At 32.1% G+C, this 23,938-nt stretch overlaps 1 protein-coding gene across 1 annotated transcript in view; it reads right to left on the bottom strand.

Annotated features, from left to right (window-relative positions):
• The window catches only part of MIPOL1 (mirror-image polydactyly 1), a gene marked incomplete at its 3' end in the record, with an annotated part of 242,036 nt that overhangs the window by 205,318 nt on the left and 12,780 nt on the right, over positions 1-23,938 (bottom strand). The window contains exons 2-4 of the mRNA XM_080707733.1: positions 16,155-16,374; positions 14,050-14,185; positions 12,535-12,640 (exon numbers count right to left, since the gene is read on the bottom strand). Of these exons, the coding sequence (XP_080563859.1) occupies positions 12,535-12,640; positions 14,050-14,185; positions 16,155-16,374 (462 nt within the window). The remainder of the gene's footprint in view (positions 1-12,534; positions 12,641-14,049; positions 14,186-16,154; positions 16,375-23,938) is intronic.

The following is a 23,938-nucleotide window of genomic DNA, read 5'->3' as shown; positions in this document are numbered from 1 at the left end:
ACAGCCCTTAGAAGGAGGCCAGTGACCAAAACTCCTCCCCGGCTCTAGAGGGTCCACTGACAGCACACAAAGCACAGATTTAAACTAACCTTGGCTCCAAAGTTCACAGAAGGTGAGTGACCTGAATCTAGGCAGGTCAATTATGAGCTAAAACATCAATAGGTTGTAAATTAGACCTAGAATCTCATAATAATAGTTATATATATTTATGGGATATAGTGTAATATTTCAATAAATGCATACAATGTGTGCTAACCAAATCAGGACAATTAGCATTCTATCTCCTTAGCATTTCTTTATATTTGAAGCCTCCAAGCTGATCAGAAACAAGTGAGAAGACACAAACTTATGCATATTAGTCATCAATGAGGTGATATTACTACAGGTACTATAGATGCTAAACGCAAAAGAAATTGTATCAATGTTCTACCCATAAATTCATCAATTTATATTTGACAAAGTCCTTGGCAGGTGTTAATTATCAAACCTCACTAACACTGGCTTTTATCAAATGGTTTTCTGTGTGTGAGAAGATCAAATAGTTTTCTTTTGTGATTTATAAATTCGGTAATTTGAATTGATTTTTTGAATACTAAGCCAACTTTGCGCACTACGAAATAAAACAAAGACCCAAATAGAACTGAAAACATAAAATTTCTGGGAGAAAACCTTTGTGAATTTAGATAGGCAAAAATTTTATTGATCCATTTCTTAAAAAACAATAAATTGAACTGCAGTTTAACTCAGTTAAAAATTTCTGCTTTTCTACACAAAGTGACAAGAAAATTAATACAAGATATAAGAGTTCATATATCTGATAAAAATGTGCATCCAGAACATAATTTTTATAACAATCTAAATCACAATAAGAAACAATCATAATCTAGAAACAATCCAAATTTCTATTAACAGATGAATGAATACACAAACTATATGACAAACTGTGCATGAATAATTGTTCGCATACATAAAATTAAATGCTTCTAATGAACAGCTTAGATAAGCTTAATTAAGTAAATTATATGAATTATAGCTTTTGAAAGGACCAGTATGCCTTGGTACTACGTTTGTAGTTTTTTTTCCCTTTTTAAAAAATATTGCTATTACTGCTATGTGGATCTCTCTGGCTTTACTATTCTGCTAATGTTAATTCATCCTGTTGTTTTTTGTTTTGTTTTGTTTTGTTTTATTTTGTTGGTACTGGGGATTGAACCCAGGGACAGTCTACCTCCAAGCCACACTCCCAAGCTGTTTTATTTTTCACTTTGAAAGAGTGTCTTGCTAAGTTCCTGCAGGTCTCCCCAAATTGCTGAGGCTGTCCTTGAACCTGCAGTCCTCCTGTCACAGCCTTCTGAGTATGTGGATTAACCATGCCTGGTCTCATCATGCTGTTTTAAAAGAAACATCTGTCCAGAACGTAGTGCATAATAATAAATTTACTTTCCTTTCTAATTCTACACATTCTCCTTCCAGAGAGGATAAACATAGTTCACAGCCATGTCATAACCCAAAAAAAACCAACAAAGAGCATTCTGTATTGTATGCAAAGCAGCATGGTATACAGATAAATAAGGTTTTTGATTCAGATCCAAGGCAATAAAATTCTGCAACCTTGTTTTTGTAAATGTCTTCAAGTATTTTAGTTGCAGTTCAGTTTATAAGATGGATGCAATAAAACCATGTATAAGCCGGGCATGGTGGCGCACGCCTGGGAGGCTGAGACAGGAGGATCGCACAGGTTTGAAGCCAGCCTCAGCTACTTAGTGAGGCTCTCAGCAACTTAGTGAGACCCTGTTTCCTAATAAAAATATAAAATAGGTCTGGGAGTATAGCCCGGAGGTAGAAAGCCTCTAGGTTCCATCCCCAGTACCACACACACACACACACACACACACACACAAAAAAAAAAAAAAAAAAAAAAAAAAAACCACGTATAGTTGTCAGGGAAAGTTAAATTAGAAAATATATGAAAATTCTTGGCCAACCTAATAGAATGAAGTGGATCCTCAACAAATGTTAGTTCCATTCTATCACTCTGGTCAGCTCTCTCTACCAACAATGTGATTTAATTTCTAGACATTTTAATAATATGATTTTGATTAATTTGGACCACCTATATATAAAAATCCAGTTCCAAATTCCTTACTTTACACATTTTTCATTGGCAGGCAAAAATTATAAACAGACAGAAAGAAAAATTAACCAGAAGTCATTTTTTATGCTCATACCATGATGCCATAATAGTTTATATAAAATATAACATTCTAAGATGTTTTATAAATTTGTAGATTATAAAATATGTGTCATTTGTAAGTCATATAAGATGTAAAATAGTAAGCTAATGACAAATTAACATGTATATCATGTCACCTTAAAATTCTGGCATATTCTGTATAAAATGCTAATTAGTAAATTTTAAATGCAAACAGGTTTCCTATTGTTTCTATAAAATGCAACCAGCACTTTATCAAGTGATACTTAATGCAAAGTGTATTTCATTTTACATATAAAAGAGTCTGATAAAAAGAGTTAAGGATAGCAAAATTTAGGGCTTTAATAAGTAAAGTTATTTCTATGCTTAAAGTTTAAAAATGCTTTATATAAAAGGTTAATTTGGTGCTTTAGCTTTAGGACAAAATGTTTTTCTCCTTATAATGCTACTGAAAATCCAAAGATGTGCATGTGTATTTCAAGATTACCATGTAATTCTAAAGTTAAATCCTCCCCCCTGTCTCTTTTATACACACACACACACACACACACACACACGTATAATCTGGTTATATAATTTATAAAAGTTTTTCAAAATTAGGTAGTAAGAAAAATAATTTAACATCTATTTGGTTACATGTGAAATTTTTTGGTTATGAAAAACCTGGTTCTTTCTAGAATGCAGTACTTTTAAAGGATCAATATGCAACTCTCAAACATTTTTACTAAAGAAAACTTAATTGTAAACACTGAGCTTTTCCAAGGTAGATGACTATTACAAAGTTCACTAGAAAATCAATATAGCATTTTAGTTGGAATTTGCTCATTAAACACCCACAGCTCTAATGCAAATTATGATGGAATGAATAAAGCAAATACGCATGCTTCTTTCTTTTTATTAAATGTAAAATCTACTGTTAATTGCATCTCGTATGTCATACAAACTTTTCTCCTTAACTATTAAATAGAAGCTTTAACAAAAGTCATTAGAGATTCTCTTTCTTTGACTTGAATAAATTTCAATATTTGTTCAGTAAAGGTTCACAGCAGTTAAATTACATTAACAAATATTATTAGCTACTATGTAAGCCAACCAAGTAAAATACTTATATTGTAGGTAAAACAAATCATTGGGTGTTTACAATAATATTTGGATATCTCCATTTTTAAACATGGTTATCAAATATCCTATAATTCTTAGTCAAATGAGAAAGATTCAGAGAGGATCACCCTTACCCCCCCACCACCAAATACTCAAATTTGTTTAGTAAGCTAATTGTTTTCTAATATGGGCAAGAGTAAATATGAAGAAGCTGAAGTACACTAAGTATGAGTGTATTGAGTCAAGGCAGAGTACATATTTTCTTAGTAGAGCTCAGGTCTATATAGTCTACATTTCTCAAACTAGTTTTAAAGTACAGTATGAGTGAGATTGAATGTTGAAAAAATTCTAGTTTAAACATTGGCTTATGATTCTCTAAATAACATAATTTGAAGGACAGACATTTCTCAGGAAAAAGAATCTGTTTGTTAACTTCCTCGTGGTTGTTATATAAATGTAAAAGGATGAATTAAAGAGAAGAAAGAAAAAAATGATTAGGACTTTAAACACATCAAATGATGGATAAAATTTATGTTCTAAAATTCTAAGCAACACATTTAATATAGACAATAGTTTTGCAAAATCCAACCTTTACTATATCTTTAAGAACCTCCAATTCTATGAATATCTACTATTTTAGTAACTAATCGGGGAAGATGTATTATGATGTTAAACAAATTCCTTGCAAATATTATAATAATTAGTGCTTTAGGGAATTAATATATATGTATTCCAGAATCACAAGCATTATACTATGATTTTTATTGTCTTTGAAGTTTATTTCTTTTTTTGAATAAGTTGGTTATTCAAATTTCAAAAATAAATGGTAAAAGCTACCACCAGTAGAAAATCATCTAAGTATACTTTAAGTAGCCTGACACTTCAGTTTTAGGCTTCACAATGACAGTTACACTTACTCCAGCTTCTTTTATGGACTAAATTATCAAGTATTTCTAAAACTGAACTCAGTTTTTAAAAAATTTATACAAGTATGTTGTAAATAACTTTTTTGGCTTAAAAGTAATATAATCTCACTTTAAATTTTGGAGACAAATATTTAACAAACTTTCAAGTTCCTGTATAAAATGAAAATAACAATGTATTTCTATATCTTTCAATATTCTTAAAAAGACATAAAATCGTGCATGGAATTTTGTCACTTGGACATGCCATATTTTATTTAACTAAGATGCCCCTAATATTAGATTCTACACTGTCCCTGATGATTCACTATATAAACAACACTATAACGAACATCTTTGGACACAAATATTTAGACACCAATAGGAAAGATTTGTATAAATATGCTGATTACAATAAATTCAGTTATCAGACTCTCTCTGTACAGTTGTAAATTTAGTCAGCAGGAGTATAGAAATAGTTAAAGATTAATTATAAAAAATGAACATTTAAAAATAAAAATCTTCAGTAGAATGTGCTTGTTTATTACATATAACTTAAAGACAATATGAAGTACTTGCTAAATATGCTCTATATTTAATTTAAGAAATTAATATGTTGACATCGGAGCAACTTTTTAATATGAAAGAGCTAAGTTTATGCCTCAGGTGGTATTAAAATCAATATCTAATGCTCGCACCTTTTTTTGTAGTACTGAAGATTGAACCCAGGGGCATTCTACTACTTAGCTATTTTTTACTTTTTACTTTTTATTATGGAACAGGGTCTAACATCAAAGTTACTAAGTATTGGCCTCAAATCTGTGAGCCTCCTGATTCAGCCTCACAAATACTGGGATTACAGGTGTACAGCACCATGTCTGACTAATCTTATGCCCATTTGAAATATAATTTTAACAAGCATTTTACTTATTTACTACACAAATTTATCTACATTAAATATTAATTGATACCAATGTGAAAATTATGTGACATGTAACTACTACCTAAACATTTTCCAGTATCATTTCCTCTTTAAAATTATTAATCAGACATGTAAAAAAAATGTTAAGATCACTTCCTGAAAAAATTTTTGCTTTTTATATTTATGTTTAAAATGCATTAATTATACATGCCTGTTATCATGCTAAATTCCAGCATGTCATATCTAATAAACTATTTTCAATTGTTAATACTGTTATGCATAATGAATTCTCTGTTCAGTCAACTTTTATTTTGTTTTTCCTGAAATAAATGAATAATTTTTTTCTTGGAATAGAGAGCACAAAATTGGCCATAATCTATCCTCAAGTATTATTTGGCTTGGGGACTTGCCAATATTCAGCCTGATTCATATCCACAGACTTATGTGGCCAAAGACAGTAATAAAACTAACATTCTGTCTATCAATATTTCTACCTGCCATACTCACAGAGATAGGTCTGTCTGTTTTCATCAGAAATTACTGGTTATATTCTGGAAACCCTTTTTCCTTACAAATTAATAAATAATTCTAAAATAACTATAAATGTAAATTTAATGTTCCATTATAATTTAATACTGTTAAAAATTCATATATTAAAGGAAATACGTGAGTAATAAGTAAGGAAGATATATATAAGTACTATCATATTTATTGATATTTATTATAATAAACAGAAAGATGAGATCCATTTTCATCTTAATAACATTTTCATCTTAATCTGAATAGAGAAACTTGATTTGTAAGTTTCAGAGATTCTACATTTTGATCCTGTAGCACAAACTCCTCTCCCCTCTACCAAAACCAAATTACCATTCTCTATAATAAGAAGGGTTTGGCAATCTTTTAATTTATAAAATATTAGTCCAAATCTGAATGCACATAAAGGAATCTATTTTTAAAGAAAAAAGCAGCTTAAGGACTTACATGTCAGTACAAATAAGCTGAGCAAAGTATGTAACCAGTGAATTACACATTAAAATGTAGTAAGACAGATAGACAGACAGACAGACTTATAAACACAAGACTTAGGTACTAAGGAGTTCTTTTGGCTAAAACCCAATATTGGCTTTATTTCAGTTTAATTGGAAGAGGATCTCAAATTCATCTTCTCCATGAGATATCAGGAACCTGGATTTCTCTTTGTACCAAAGGTTAATAAGAAATGTGTCTGCAAAAGTCAAACAGCATTAAATACCAAAAACTGATTATTATTCTACAGGAGTTGTTCTGTCATTCATAATCTCTCCATGCTCCAACCTTCCACAGCTAATCTTTAATGGATGACATGCAAGGAAGAAAAATAACTAACAGAAAGCAGAGGCTCAAACGTGAGCTTTTAAGGAATAAAAAATAAGGCTTTTAAGGAAACATAAATATTTCAAATATTACAAAAATAACTTATAGAAAAAACTATTTAAATAAATATTCTTGTGTAAAATTTAAACATCATCTTACACTGTAAATGCAATGCAATAATAAAAATTAAAGAAATAAGAAACATTAGACAATGTCCACTGAGATTGTTTAGAAAAAAGGAAATGTTTAATTGAATAGGCTATTTTTAAAACTTATAAGCACATCATTGATTATAAAAGCAAATTAATGAATGCACATTGGGCCATACATTATCTCTTATTGTCAAACTCAATTAAAATAAATTGTGAAATGCTTATTGGTTAATCACTTTTACTTAGGTTAGAAGAGATGTTTACTTAAATGCAAATTTTCAATATTTCTGCTCTACTTCTCTAAAATTTATAGTATTTGAAGGCCATACATGCTAATAATGTTCAAATTTCAACCACATATATAATGTAAAAACCAAAACACAGTAAAAAACCCTAAACAGCCACAATGAGATAAATTATTAACAATATTAACACACAGGAGAAATGAGCTAGTTCTTTTTGCTTTCCCTAAGACTAAATAAAACCTATTTTGTGTATATTTTCCTTAATTTTGTTGTAGAGATATTTTAAATTTTTATATTTTCAACCTTTCTAAATAAGGTTAAACCTGAACATCAAGGAAAATAAATATGCGATAAACAAATGAAGTAATAAAAATGCTTTATACACTATCTTAAAGAAATATGTAAGGCAGGGCGTAGTGTTGCTTGTAATCCTAGCATTTGTGAGGCTAAGACGGGAGGATCGCGGTTCGTGGAGAGCCTCAGCTACTTAGTGAGGCCCTTTGCAACCCAGTGAGACCCTGTTTCAAAATAAAGAATAAAAAATAGGACTGAGGTGCCGCTTGGAGGTAGAATGCCCCTGTGTTTCATCCCCAGTACCACAAAAAAAGAAATATGTCAATTATTTATGGACAAATTATATGTAAATAATTATGGGGTGGTTATACATCTATATAATTATAATGGAATAGTTTCTTGTGTAAATAAAAAATTATTAGAAACACTTTGAATTTGTCCTCATGAGATGAACAAGTACTGAGGGGGGAAAAGATGGTGACAAAGTTGTCATCATCATCATAATTACCAGTTATTGAGTGACTTCTATAAATATTTCATAATCATTATCTCACTTAAACATCATAGCCAACTGTAGTAGTTAACCATGGCTTAGCAAGGCTGCCATTACACATGATGAGTGGAAAAAGACTAGAACAAAAGTTGGAATCCAAAATCTGGGCCTTTAACCACTACCAGGTTACCCTTGGATGATGAATTAAGATTGAGTAGTGATTGCAGTAAAAAAAAAGAAATGCTTGAAATTCCAAATCTGTCTTATCTGCTGATTTAAGCTTACTGCCTAACACAGTGCCTAGTACATAATGGGTCTTCAATACATATTTATTTGATTTGTGAAGTAGTAAGCATTGCTCCTATGAAACATTTAAGTATCTAAGGGACAGTATTAATGATGCTGATAACAACAATGATGTATAAAAAGGAAAAGGTAAAAGGGTCAACCATCTGAGATTTCACATGACAGAGGAGGCAACTGAGTTTCAAACCCTCGTAATATCACATAGAATGACAGTGTTCACATTCTGTAAAAACGAAAAAGCAAACAGACTTGAGGCTAAGAACAGTTTACATGAAGTTTTTATCACAGATACACAAGTCCAAATCCTCTATGCTCCATTTCTTACATTTTGGCTAACACACTGGTAAAATGTATTAGTGTTGTTAAATATGTGCACAGGTGTGTGTCTGTGTGCGTAAACACCAATGTTCCTTATAATCCAACCCCGTTTCCAAAATTTTCATCCATTTTTTGTTTGTTTCCCTTTTAAAGTCTATTAACAATATGGTATTACAGAATAAAATGTCTTTTCATGACTTCTACACATAATAACATTATCAAAAGTTTAAGAATTTCATAAAAATAAAAGTCACCAACTGCTATGTGCATGCATGTCACTGTCACTGTGGTACCTTAGGATGTGAGACTATAATACACTTGTGAAAAACATGTAATACCATGCAAATTACTATATTCCCAAATTACAAATAAGTAGTGGTGTATTTATGCAAAAATGATTTAAAATAATTCAGACTGAAATGAAGGTTCAAATGAGTATGGTTCACTTATCTCACATGCTAATATTATAATACCTATTTTAACAGAAGAAATGACAAATAAATTTGAAATAAAGTTGTTTCAAAATAAGTAATGCTAACTGGGCGTGGTGGTGCATGCTTATAATCCCCACTCTTGGGAGGCGGAGAAAGGAGGATCGCACAGGTGCAAAGCCAGCCTCGCTGGCTTAAGAGACCCTGTTTCCAAATAAAATATAAAATAGGTCTGGAAGGGTAGCCCAGAGGTAGAAGGGTTCTATCCCCAGTACCACCAAAAAAAAAAATGATATTTAATATTAAAGCTACACTCTACTGAGTACTTGTTATATAGGAGGCACTTTCATACATTCTAATATCAAAATAGTCTGGTAAACCAGTTAAATTAATTAATATTCACATTACATAGGAAAAAGTAAGTCTGGAAAGACTAACTAAATTACCCAAAGGTATACAACTAATACTAAGTTTTAAAATGTGGTTTGAACCTGGGTCCACCTGACTCCGAGGCTTTTGGTTTTCCCAACTGCTTCAAACTGCCTATAGAGAACTGGAAACATCTTGTTTTATGTGGCTTAACTGTACCAAATTATTATTATTACAAATTATATAATCAGTTGTAAAGACCAGATATAAAAAATGTGAAGGGAATCTGAAAGACTAGGAAATCAACAGGAGGAAATTGGCAAGACTGGATCACAGCTATCATATAGTTTTCATAAAACTTTACTTTATATGGTCTTTATGTCTCTCACCTATCATAGGAATTTTTTAACTTTACAAGTATTTTTAAATCACATCTTTAATAAGTAATGTTTAATTTTTAACTAATACATGTTCACTGCAGAAAATCTTCCTGAGAAAGCAGAAACAGTCAGTGAACTATCAATTTATAGACCACTAAAACCTCCCTCTCACTTTTATAATGTATATGAACAAATATTAACAAAATTATATTTTTGTTTTCTCTCTTTATCTTTCATTTAATACACTGACATATGAAGATTCCAGCATCTCATTAAATATTCCTCCAAAGTTCTAAATCATTATACAATGTCTCACAGTATAAATGTATTACAATTTAACAACTTCCTTATTACTGTTTTAAAGTTTTTGTTATCATAACTATATAAATATCTTCATATACAAATAAATATATTTTATATAGTATAAGGAAATGCCTACTATTTCCTTAGAGTACCTCATATTTTAATTAATTTTTTTTTTGGTGGTACTGGGGTTCCTGGAAACCCTTCTACCTCCGGGCTACACTCCCAGATCTGTTTTTATATTTTTATCTGGAAACAGGGTCTCTTAAGCCAGCGAGGCTGGCTTCGAACCTGCACGATCCTCCTGTCTCTGCCTCCCAAGCATGGGGATTACAAGCGTGCGCCACCATGCCCGGCTTTAATTAATATTTTAAAACTCTACAGGTATACACTTTTAGATTCTACTTGACATTGTCAAGGTTTAGTTCAGATGTTTTTACAAGTATTTTTACTGTGAAACAATTTGAGTTTTTATGTATGTTGCATAAATACTTTATAATAGCTATATGTCCATATTCATAATATACCAATTATACTTTTTTTGTGGTACTGGGGGTGGAACCCAGGGGCCTCTCTACCTGTGGACTATACTCCCAGACCTATTTTATATTTTATTTGGAAACAGGGCTCACTAAGTTGCTGACAGCCTCACTAAGTAGCTGAGACTGGCTTCGAACCTGTGCAATCCTCCTGTCTCAGCCTCCCAAGCACTGGGATTATAAGTGTGCACCACTACTCCCAGAATACTTTTATTGAATATAAAAATGAGTACTTAAAGAAAAAACATTCTTTTTGGGGTGAATACTGGGGAATTGAACCCAAGGGTGCTCTCAGCAACTTAGTAAGACCCTGTTTCCAAATAAAGTATAAAATAGATCTGGGAGTATAGCCTGGAGGTAGAAAAGCCCCTGGGTTCCACCCCTAGTACCACAAAACAATAAAATAAAATCCTTACATATCAGTAATAATCTCTCTATTGCTACAAGTAGAATATCTTAAAGTTCTTTCTAAAATAAAATAGATCTGAAACATCAAAAAGTAAAGATACATTTCAAAAATACTTAAAACTTTAAAAGATGTTCATTTTTCATCATTTTGTGACTTCTTGCTTGGATATACCACTTAACTTATTTGCTTTGTTTCTGGAAAACTATAGAGCACTGTTATTTTCATCAATTTAGGTGGTTATAAACTTTTAAACATTTAACATTTACTAAAAAATATTTTGCTATTAATCAGAAATAGACAATTGATAAAATAATAGTTATATTCTTTCCATTTTAGGCATGCATGTTTAAAAAGCTATCACCTCTTAAATATATGCCAATAAATATCTGAAGTATATGCTTAGCTATACATACAATAAACTTAATTGCTTAATGACTTTTCCCAAGAGATAAATAGACTATTTCAGACATATTATATCATGACCCTCAATAAGTCATGATGGCCCAAATCTTACTGAATTACTTTCATAAAAGATATAAAAAGTTATATTTTTATATGGACATTTCAAAACAAGCATACTTCTTGAAATACTGTCCCAGAAGTTACTATATATCTATATCTATATTTTCATTATAAAGAATCAAGAAACCTAAATATTCCAAACTTATAAATGAATTATGCATTTTTAATACAGCATTATTTTTCCTTAAAATATATTACTTTCATATTTTCCCCACTAAAAAAGAAACAAAAACTTTACTATAGTTTACATTAACAGACAAGCAATTATTTGGTATTCAGCTAGAGTATTTAATTATAGTCATCTTGGTTACACGTTCATAATGATGTTTAGTTCTATTTTCTATGGTAATATTTTAAAGATCGGCTATACCAGTTTATCACATCTCTGACTTCAACTGCCAAAATTCTTTTGTACTTATGAAATATAAATATAATATCAGATTAATTACAAAATAAGTTATTTCTTAAAATCATTACAATTGACATAAAAATATTAAAGTACTGATCTCTAAAATCCTTCTGAAGACTAATATCTATTATTTTATGCAAATTTTCTTAACATGGAAACAGTCTGAGGGAGAGCCACAGTGACATGTGTACATGGAAATCAGACATGAGAATCAAGTGATCATGTATCTGTAATATATCACCAATATGTTAAAATTTTTTTCTCCTTTCAAAGACCTCCGAGTAAAGGTAGACTCCAAAATATATTGAAGGCAGTCATTTATAACATTAAACCCTGTCAACCTTTCCCTTTAATCCCAGGGAAAACATTATCTCTATCATCATCTACATCATCAGATGTTAACTTACTAAACGCACAAAACAGACTTTTGAATCAAATGTAGGTTTTCATTGGCAATGAATATATGACTATTTTCATACAAAGGAGAAGTATTTCCTCTCAATGCTAAAACGGTAAGTGGTATTTGAACTGCTGGTTGAAAGGTAGAGGCACTGGTAATCATTATTTCCCCTTGTTTGTTCAGGCCCTTCCAACAAAACAAACAACCTTTTTGTGATTGGATTGACATGGTGTTAACAATGCATTTAATGCCCAAATCAGTATGAATACAGGTAAAGCTCTCACTAATACCAGTACCAGGATGTTAAAGCCACCCATTTTCTAAGCAGCAAAAAAAAAAAAAAAAAAAGACGGAGGAGCTTCCCCTCCTTTGGCAAATAAGGCAGTATGCTAGTAGCTTTCAGCAAGACACATCATATAGTAACCGTGCATGTGATTCCTCAGGTCACATGCTGACGCTCGTCTATGGTACCTGCTGCCTTTTCAGCAACTGTAGCTTCTGTTGCTTTCTCCTGGAGTTCCAGCTTAAGCTTTAATTTTCTCTGTTCTTCATCTTCTTTAGTCAGTTTTTCTTGAAGCTAAAACACATGAGAAAACATGTAGGTTCTTATCTGAAAATCAGCTTCCACACATATAATTAATTCCAAAGTAAAATTTAGTTTCTTCTAAACCTTTTTACTGTACATGCATTAACTCCAGGGGAAAATTGATGTTATATTTTATAAAGTAGTGATTACCTATAATAATATGGGAATTAGAAAAACATTAAAATGTACACTTAATTTATGTGTGTGCAGACAAAACTAAGAGGAACAACATGATTATAAAAAGTGATTACTGCAAAAACAATCTCACCCATTCTTTTGTTTTAAAAAGCAAAGATTTATAAAGGACTGTAATAAAATAATGGCCACTACAGTTTTACAGCTTCTCTTAGGAACTCCAATATTTTGAAGCAAAATTAATTAAGATAATAATCTTAATATTTGATACAAATCTCCCTTTGTGAATGGAACCTCGTCATATTCCATTTAAACTGGCATTGGTACCTGACTCATAATTGGCAAGTAATAACTGCTAAATGAAAGTACAGAAAATGTCTCTGCTTTCATATGGAATCCTTCCAAATGTGTTTTACTTTTTATTCCTCCCTAGTCTTTTGTCATTTGTGTTGTTTTCCTTCAGACATGATCAACATTCTGAACATCATGCTTCAGTTTGGCGAGGTCAAACAATGAAAATATTATAATCAGAAAAGCATTTTTAAAAGGGAAGACACAGAAAATGAACATTATTTAATAACAGTATTTAGTGACCATAAGAATATAACTAGAAGAGTCAAAAGAAGAAAATAAAACATAAGACAAATTAGATCTGCTAAAATTCAATAGTAAAGAATAGCACAAAGTAAATGAAAATATCACCTCACGCTGCTACTTTAACATTTAATCACAAATATTATTGAAGTGAAATACAGGGCACAGGTAATAATAAAAGGAAAAGAAAGAGGAGGAGAAAGAAAGAGAAGAGGAGGAGGAAGAGGAGGAGGAGGAGGAGGAGGAAAGGAAGAGGAGGAAAAGGAGGAGGAGGAGGAAGAGGAGGAGGAGGAGGAGGAGGAGGAAAGTTAAGAAAGTTAAGAATCAGTGCTTAATATTTCCCATTCTCTAAATGCAGAAGTAAAGCTTGACTATGGTAAAACATGGATGAATCTTTTGTTCAGGTATAGACATAAGGTAGCAGAGGTTTATGAGAAAGAAAGTGGACCACAGAGTAGCAAGGAGAAAAATAAAATACATACATGTTTTCACAGCTAATCACTTGATTCAACCATATCCTAATGACAAAGGACTGCAACATCAAGCACACAATTATCATGTGCTTTGTTGTTTAAAGTATATAATAAAACTGAAAAAATGATAAGCAACAAAAAAAATTTAGGTCAACAGATAAAAGTATATTGTAAAGTGACCAGGCTTTCTATTTATACCTTTTTATTGCTTGCTCTGAGAATATCCAGTTCTTTTAGAAGGAATGCTACTGTTGTCTCATTATTTAGGGCTGAAGTAACTTGACAAGGAATCACATATTCATAACACAATTCACTCTTTCTCTGTTCCATAATGCTATAAAGAAAAATATTGAACAATACAGATAGATGACTTTATGTAGGCTCTATAAATTTTACATCTCAAATAAAGACAAATTTAATAGTAAGTATGTAAGGTATCAAATATTAAATCTCTTTTTGTATGCACTGTAAAGAAAATGCTATGGAGCCACGGCGTGGTGGCGCATGTTTGTAATCCCCGCACTTGGGAGGCAGAGACAGGAGGATCGCGAAGCCAGCCGCACTGGCTTAAGAGACCCTGTTTAAAAATATATATATATACATATATATATAATAGGTCTGGGAGTGCAGCACAGAGGTAGAAAGACTTCCAGGAACCCCAGTTCAACCAAAAAAAAAAAAAAAGAAAAGAAAATGCTATGGATAAAAAGGACAAAATGTAACAGTCACAGAATTACCAATCTACCAATTGCAAAAGCTAAATTTGTGGAAAGCATTTAGTTACATCTGAGATTCCTGGTTCAGGATAGACAGAAGAATTCTGGTTTTAGAGACTATAAATATTTCAATTTGTATTTCTGGTTAGATTCTAGTTACCTTTCTTGCTTTTCTCAAAGTGGGGACAATAATCATAATCAGATAAGGTTTTTCCTGGTTGTAATAATATCATATTTTCACTATTTAACTCAAAACATCAAAATAAAAACCTATTTTTGTAACATTTAAGGTTAAATGAAATGAAGAATATTTTGACTTTTGAATGCTATTTGAGAAGTGTGTGTATATGTGTTACTAGAGATTGAACTCAGAAGCATTCTACCTTCAAACTACACTCCTGTTCTATTTTATTTTTATTTTGAAACAGGGTCTTGTTAAGTTGCTGAGAGTGTTACTACTTGCTGAGTCTTGTAAACAAGTCTTACTGCTTGTTCTCAAACCTGTGATCCTCTCAAACCTGCAATCAGCCTCCCAAGATTAGGATTACAGGCGTGCATCACCACACCCATCCAAGAACAGTATCATCTAGTAAACAAATAGTATAAAGGAAGGGAAGAGAAACAAGGTAGACTGTTTTTACAAGCATTATATTAAATTTGTAAGCATAGGTAGGTCTTGGAGTCATTAAAAAGAAATTTGGCAGTGAGGCCTGGGACAGTCAGAGCAGCAATACTTACTGTGTATCTCCGGTTGCCATTATACTAGGGATCTCATAATCTGGTTTTAGCCCAAATTCTACTAGTTTTCCCCTCTTCATTCATCCTTGCCACTAACCCTAAAACATAACCCTACCTTGGTAAGAATCTAACTGATGTTAAAGGGGAGGAACACACCAATACAGTATTGGAGGAACACACCAATACTTCATGTGTTAATACTCATTAACATATCTATTGAATAACAAGTAGAAATAACTATTTCTATGAAAAAATTTGTTAAAATAGTAGTCTGGAAAATAAATTTATGTCTAGATTGAATATACAATTATATTATCACTGAAAGATTTTAACAACACCCTACAATATTTTTATAATACATGACTCATTATCAACGTACTTTAATTTTATACATAATAATAAGGAAGACAAATACTGGAGTGCAAGGTGCTTCTAAAAGCATTAAAATCATTAAATGAAAAATGATGCTAACAAAACCAAAACATCTTGGGACTTAATTTTTCCTAGAGATACCATTTTGGCTTTGATGAGTAATATTCACAGTTATTTCCACACCCATAATGAAAAGTTGCAGAAAATAATATTGAACAAGGAATAAAACCTCATTGCCTTCCTTCAAACTAATCTTGTAATAATTATTCACTTAGCTATTTAGACCCATTATATCAGTATCATGGAAACAATAGCAAACCTCGCCAGATTCCTCACAATCTCATAAGTTGATGACATGTCATATTTAGCCCACACTGGAGGAGGGGAAGGCGAGGAGGGAGAAGGAGGAGAGAAGGAAAAAGGGAAGACAGGAAAATAAGTTCTTCCAATTCTAGATTTAAGGTTAAGAGAACTCACTTGCATTTCTCAGATGTCTCATCATCTGGAGAGGGACTGACAGCCTGATGACCCTGTGATCTCTGCGCTGGCGTTTCGGTGTCCTTGTATATGACTTCATTAACTAAGTCACTGGATTGCTGAAGCATGCTTCCCTCAGAATTCATAGTCGCTTGCTCATCTAACTGTGTGCCTTTATTTCTCTCTGTAGTCTCTTGTTCAAGATAAATGTGGGCTATATCTATATAAACAAAAGAAACAACCTATTTTATAAAATTTCACTGTCATATACTAAAAAATAGTCCATTGAATGAATACTTTGTGGGAATAAATACTCATAGCTTGAAAAATATACTTACTAATCAGGTAAACATGTAGAGTGTATTCTATCCATTTTCACAGTCAAAAGATATTTAGGATAGTGATTTACAACCTTGGCTACATGTTAGAATAACCTGAGGAGGTTATAAGAATCTGAAGCCCTATTTCAAAACTCCCCACATCATTCAAACATATTCTCAATGATGGGAACCAATGACTTGAAAGTATTATTTTCTAGATTCCTTAAAGCAGGATGCAATACGTAAATGTTTAGAAAGAAGTGATAATGTGCATGGAGCTCTGGTATCACTGCCTGGGCTGGAGTTCCAGCTCTGCTAAAGGCATCATGGTGGTGAGATGATTAACCCATCCATGCCTCAGTTTTCTGTTTGTAAAGTGCAAATATAACAGCACTTATTTGAGTTGCTGGCGGACTGAGTTAATGCACATAAAATCCTTCACCTAGTATCTGACACATCAATAAGTGTTGGCTATTATTTTGTAATCATCATTATAATATTAAAATGGATATAAGGAAAACTGACTATAATCTCCATTTTATCAGACATATGTAACAGAATCTACTTCTTAATGCTTGGCTATATCATAAAAATTATTTTAATATGTAACTACTAAGTAATAACTATTTCAAAGAAAGATGCTATATTTAATGGCATAGTAAAGTTTGGGAGGATCACATACACATACACAAAAAGGAAACTCACACTAATAAAGCAGGGCAATGTGTACAAATATTGATTTCAACTAATACTTTATCAATTAAAGTAAAAATAATTTTTTAGTCTTAAAAAGCAGATGAATGTCACCTGTTCTTGGTAATAACCTCTCCAAACTGTCAAACTTTTGAGACCAAAAAAAAGAGTAATTTTTGAACAAAAATAGGGGAACTTCACAAAGTATTCATTCTAAATAAATTCTCTATTTATATTAAGTATAGCCAGTAAGTCCAAACCTTATTCTTTTTTTGTAGCTAGAAGCTAGGTTACAAATCTTCTTTTGGGAAATTTACTCTTAATTTTGTTTTGAAGAACTGTATCAGAAGACAACGTGCTATCATAATTACGACGTGTTATCATAATTACATAGTATGAAACAGGACATTTCAATGTTATATTCTGCTTCCACTTTAACAACTTTAGAAACATATGAAGATTACATGCCAGCTTTGACATCTTAAAATGCTTACTTGGTTTACTTGAAGTGTTCATTCACCATCCTGCTTTTCTAGAATAGGCTGGTATTAGTAGAATGGAACCCTCAGAATCTGAACAAGGAAGGTGATTTTATAAATGGGCATTAAGGAAGCCCTTTATATCAGTAATAAGCATTTTCTAATAATAACATATATTTATAAGTAATTCAATGAAAAAGATTATAGCTACTGAAAGCAATATCAAAATAACAACAATTATCCCCAGGGATATATCATAGAAATGCATTAGGACCAACACTATTTTCCAATTTATGAGATACAAAGATTCTTCAACAAAAAATAATATGATTCATGGTGAACGGCCAGCTATATAAAACCCCCTTTTCCTCATGACAACACCAATCAACTGTTTCAGACTGTTAAGTCCTGACCCTTTGCCCTGATGAAAAGCAAACTGAACAGTATCTACAACTTGTTTCTTGCTTTTTCCCTCTGTATTTTTGGGTCTAGTTCAGTGTCTTTCTCCTTTTAGTGTTTTACTCCTAATTTCCTGGTGTTTACTTTACCGGCCCCATCCCTGATATCTATACTTGCTATTTGGTTAGTAGTTTTATAGCTCTCTCTCCTGGGTTTTAATCTCATATCACACTTTGTGATGCCTTGAACTCTTGGTGAATCACCATTATTTCACCCATGACTGGCTACCTTCTCCAAATTTGTAGAGTGCAGATGGAGGCTTTCCAGAAGACTCTGATGATCCCTTCTGGATTTAAGAGATTATAATGCCTTGAAGCATTTCTGACATACTCCTGTATTTTTACCCTAAAATGTTTTTCAATGCTAATATTTCAAATGTTTACTATTTTTAAAAAAACTTCATACTCTGTGATTTGAGCTTGACTATTTCTGAATACTTTAAATTTTGCTCATTAGAAAAAGCTTTCAGATTCCTAATCGAAATTGTTCACCAGATATTTGAGGCCTGCTCTGCAAGTCAGAATCTCCATACTCTTCTACTGATCATTTAATTTTACTTTAGAATATTTTGGCAAAAAGCATTTTGGCCAATCAAATTCTCTGAAGGTTTTCAATCTCTTTCTTTCTGCCATACTGCAGTATCTGACCTTTCTAATTAGTTTACTTATTCAACAGCACACTAATCACTGAGGGAAGCCCTACAGTGCAATATGCCCTGTGATAGATACTCGCAAAACAAATCTACATAAGAAACAGGCACTTCTCTCAGAACTCTATAGTGCAATCATGACCACAAACTGATCCAATGGTTTGAATACCACGAAACAAGGACAGGCAAGAGCTCTAGAGCACATGTTAGACACATTCATGTCCAATAGAAAGACTCTAGGATTACTTTACAAAGGTATTTGCTCCAAAACAGGACAAGTAGGAATATGTAAAGTAGTGAACTGCCAAAGAGTTAAGAGGTTCGTGGGGTAGAGAAAACATTGACAGACAGTAAGAATAAGAAGAGAAAAGAAGAATAGGAATGAGTAAGGAGAAGGAAAAAGATTTAGGGGAAACACAGAGATATTTCTTGTACTGAAATGACAAGATTTGATAGGGAGGGACATTTTCTAAGATGATTTGCTGGTAAGGACAAAGTCCAAGATGTAGTTTATGTGGAAATGAGTGGCTAGAACACACTGACAGTGAATATATCCAGAGAGAAGGAAATGAGAATCAAGGTACAAGTGTTAGTTTATTTATCTCTTAATTGTGTGTGTGTGTGTGTGTGTGTGTGTGTGTGTGTGTGTGCATGCCAGCCACTGCGGACTGAACCCAGGGATAGAGAATGAAGAGAAAAAATGGAAGCCAAATGTACAAGTCTTCAATGACTACAGAAGAATGCAAAAGAACACAGAGATAGAGGACAAAAGTTGACAGAGCACAAAGTTGACAAAAATTGATGACAGTTTTTTTTTACCTTTTTATTTCAGAATAATTTTCTTTATTTAAAAAGCTGCAAAAAACAATACAGAGAATTCCTATATAGCCTTTACCTATACTCCCAAGTATTAACATTTATAGCAATATTTATTAACATTTTACTTTATTTTATTAATTTATAGTATTCTTCTTTCTTTATATCTACACACTTTTTCCTGAAATATTTAAGTGTAAGATGTGGAATGATACATTTTGACTTTTTAAGACAAATTTTAAGGGCCATTTAAGAATATTCTATCATCTTGCATTTTGACAAATTTTCTTCATGTTACTCAAAGGCCAACTTAAATACAATTTCTGATTTAGTAGTTCTCCAATCAAGAGAAAAGGATAGCACATAATTCTGAATTCAGTCTTTAATTATTTTTCCTAAACCCTTCAGCCTGGGAGAAAGATCTTTATGAAGTGATAATGGGACAGAGCTTTGGTTGAGTTTATTTGTATTGTTCCCTCAATTGTGAAAGAATAGCGTATAGAAATATAAACATATAAGCCAATAAAATGTCACAAAAAGTGAAGTTATAGGACTGTTTTGCACACAAGGCAATTGCAAAGGTAACTGTTAAAGAGATGTTCATATCTGATTCAAACTTATCTCTAGGCAGATGAAAACTTAAAACTAAAACCATTCTATTGATTCCTCTCTCAAACTCTCTCATATGGTTTGAAATGGAAATTCTCTTGTTATCCATGTCAGTGTTTAATCAATGTCTTTGTTAACTGTTCTTATCATTATGAATAACTAAATATTGTTTAAATTCATTTCTCCACATGGATTCAGGGAATAAATTAATCTCTTCTTCATAAATTGTAAGTGTATAAAGCCTGACTTTCTTTTCTCAGATTCAAACAGAAATAGGTTTATGACTATTATCAATCCCTTTATTTGTTCATCTGTAGGCATCCTGTTTTATTTGAACATAAAAATTCAATCATATCAAAAAATATCTTCCCAAATTTTGCTATTACTATCTATAATCCTATCATCACCATGCAAACTAATGCAAATACCTGAAAAAAAGATGCTATGGCTGGCCACTACCAGGGACTCCTCTAAAATGCCACCTATTGCTAGGGTGAATTTATTCACCTAGACAAGCTGGGTAGATATGGTGAATATTTTGGACAGCTGCATTATATACTTTGAAGATCTGATATTTCTCTTTCTAATGGACTTTCATGCTGCTTTAATGGATAATTTTCATGATCTAATGAATTACTGGTTTTCTTTTGGAGATATCAGTATTACTGACATTCTTCACGCTAGTGTTAAATCTTCAATTTGTTAGTCTAGAAAATTAATAGTACTATGGCACCATTTCCTATCCTAGAAAAGAAAGCCTTGAAATCCCCCATGAGTTCAATTCTCCAGATAATTACATATTAATGTACAATATACTCAGTTAAATAGATGCTATCCAAGAAATAATGACTCATGGCCAAAAAAAATAATCTTTATTTCATGACTATTATATAGAAGTGAGGAGGTGGCTAGAATCAAATAGGGATTCTTAGAGGCTGGGAAATTCTGTTCCGCCTGGCTTTGTAAATAGTTTGTGACAACTGGTATCTGTGTAAACGGATTTGATGGTCCCCTGGGGGGGTCAATACTGTTTACAGAGCTGTTTCTTCAGAGTGGTTGAGCTAGAATTGTCTCTAGGGATCCTACCGGGTTACTCAGAATAGCAACATCCCAGCTACCTGAGAGCTCAGGGACAGAGAAAGACAGGGGAATAGAAGTAATAGAGGAAAATACAATCAAATAAATAGAACCCTTACTTTTTAAAGTGAAGGTGCTATTTAGGCACATTCATATCTAAAATGAACCATGATGGAGATAATTTGTTAATGTGCTCTCTGACACTTCTAATAGAGTGCTCATCACTTCTTTAAATTCTTTTGGGGGGAAGGGGAGATAGAGAGGAAGGTCATTATTTATACCTTAGCATCTGATTTTATGAATATAGAAAAAACCCTCCTGTTTAATACTTTTCTTTCCTATATTGCTGATCACATTTTTTTGCTCTGAAATCATAGAGTTGATGTAATGATTGGGTTAATACAGTAGTCCTATAATTTAAACAAAAGATGTCTCTTTTGGTTAGTGACTTCTTAAAAATGAACATTAATTTAAAAATAACAATAATATCACCTAGTGGCTCTTAATGACTTTCACCAATTTTCTAAGTAATTTACATGTAGGTCTATCTATCTATCTATCTATCTATCTATCCAAACAGTATTTATTCCTTTTACCATTTCTCACTATTTCCTTTTTGTGGTTTTTTTCTTCATAGACACACATTATATATGTGTCCCCCAATAAAATAGAAAAGCACATCAGAAATTTCTGATGTATCGTTGTAGACCTTTCTAATGTGTGTACAAAACAAATGCTGACTATCAAAGTGGTCTATCAGAGCATAATATGTTTAGACTTTCCAAGCAAAACTATAGTTGGTATATGGGTCCTGAAGACAGACTGCAGGGTTTTAATTCTAACTTCATGACAGAGTTGTATATCCTTGAGCAAATTATTGAACCTCTCATCATTTTCCTGGTTAGTTAAAAAGTACAATATATTAGAATCTAGCAAGGTGTGGTAGTGCATGCTTGTGATCCCAGTATTTGGGAGGCTGAAAGAGGAGAATCCAGGTTTGAGGCCAGCCTCAGCTTCTTAGTGAGGCCCTCTACAACTTAATGAGACCCTGTTTCAAAATAAAGAATAAAATAGGACTGGGGGTATAGCTCAGAGGTTAAAGGCCCCGGGGTTCAATTCCCAGTACCACACACACACACACACACACACACACACACACACAAAATAGGGCTTGAGGTTTAGCTAAGAGGTACAATGTCCCTGAGTTCCATCTCCAGTACCGAAAAAAAAAAAAAAACCTCAAAAGGTTATTAGGACTAAATTGTTTCAATTACACATATCTCTTGAAAAAGAATCAGCACAGAATACACAATAACTGTTAGCTAATATCTTTAAATCTGCATTTGTAAACTAAAAGTTTTACTATTTTGATTTCTCCAGTCATTCTATAAGCTAACTATCACAGTCTTAGGATCACATTAAAACTTTCAATTCATATTTACAGATTTAATGTATCTCAAACATTAAGAATAAACACAAGAAAGAGGTCTACTGTTCCAGCTATTACTCTAGTTTCTATAGTAAGAAATTTCTCAATTTCCTAAGCAAACTTATTTGATGGTTTATGTACAGCATACAGTTAGGCAGCTAAAATCAGTATGGCTTTCCTAAGCAACAATGCTATTTATATGTTTATTTCTTAAAGGAAATGTTAGCAACAGTGTGAAAAAAACTTTCAGAAACATTAGTGTACATAGTACTTCTTATTAAAATATTTAGAAGATATGGAAAATACATAAAATGTTACCTAATGCAATGAGAAATATAAACACAAATAGAAAACTAGCTTAAAGTTAAAATTTATAATTAATATATATTAAATAAAGCTTATAAAATTAATAAAAAGTAGTAGTACTTTGAAATTTAGAAATTCTGATATAAGATCCAGAAAGAAAACTCAATCCCATATAAAGTTAATTTTGTGAATTAAATCCTATGACAAGAAAATTAGGAAATTTAAATACTATTTCTGTTACATAATTTTAGTACTCACTACATTAGCACATATTAACTATAATCAGAATTATATCAAGTAGATCACAGTCTCTTACTCTTCAAAGAATCTTATTTAGAAGTCATAAAATATTAGGTAATTTTTGGACCTTTGCCCTAAAAATAATGCAAGCTTGTTACTTGCATATGGTATGCTAACTTTTTCAGGGCTTTGGTTTTGTTGTTGTTTTCTTTGTTTTTTACTTCAATAGCCATAAGATAAAATGGTAATCGCCATTTCCATTTTTCTGCATACTTAATATCATTTATGAAGTCTTTAAACAAACCTGCCAATTTAAGCTACTGTGTTAAGCTATCTCCGCATTCAGCAAAGATAAACTATAAAAGAATCTTTTTACCAATAGAACGCAAGAGAAGACTCGGAAACAAAGTTGTATATCTGTAATGAGTTGATCTTTGATAAAGGCACCAAAGACATACGCTGGAGAAAGGACAGCCTTTTCAAAAAATTATGTTGGGAAAACTGGCTACCCATATGTAGAAAAATGGAATTAAATCCTAACATCTCACACTGAAAAAAAGTCAACTTAAGATGGTTCAAGCACTTAGAAATTAGATCAAAAAGTTTGAAACTGCTAGAAGGGGGCATAGGACTAACATTCCAACACATAGGTACAGGTAGACAGTTCCTTAGTAAATAGATCCTGAATGCTCAGGAAATTAAAACAA

This window comes from Muscardinus avellanarius, assembly GCF_963383645.1.
Source record: "Muscardinus avellanarius genome assembly, chromosome: 12".
Classification (NCBI taxonomy): Eukaryota; Metazoa; Chordata; class Mammalia; order Rodentia; family Gliridae; genus Muscardinus; species Muscardinus avellanarius.
The sequence above is the reverse complement of the archived record's forward strand: the minus strand, read 5'-3'. Positions and strand labels throughout refer to the sequence as shown.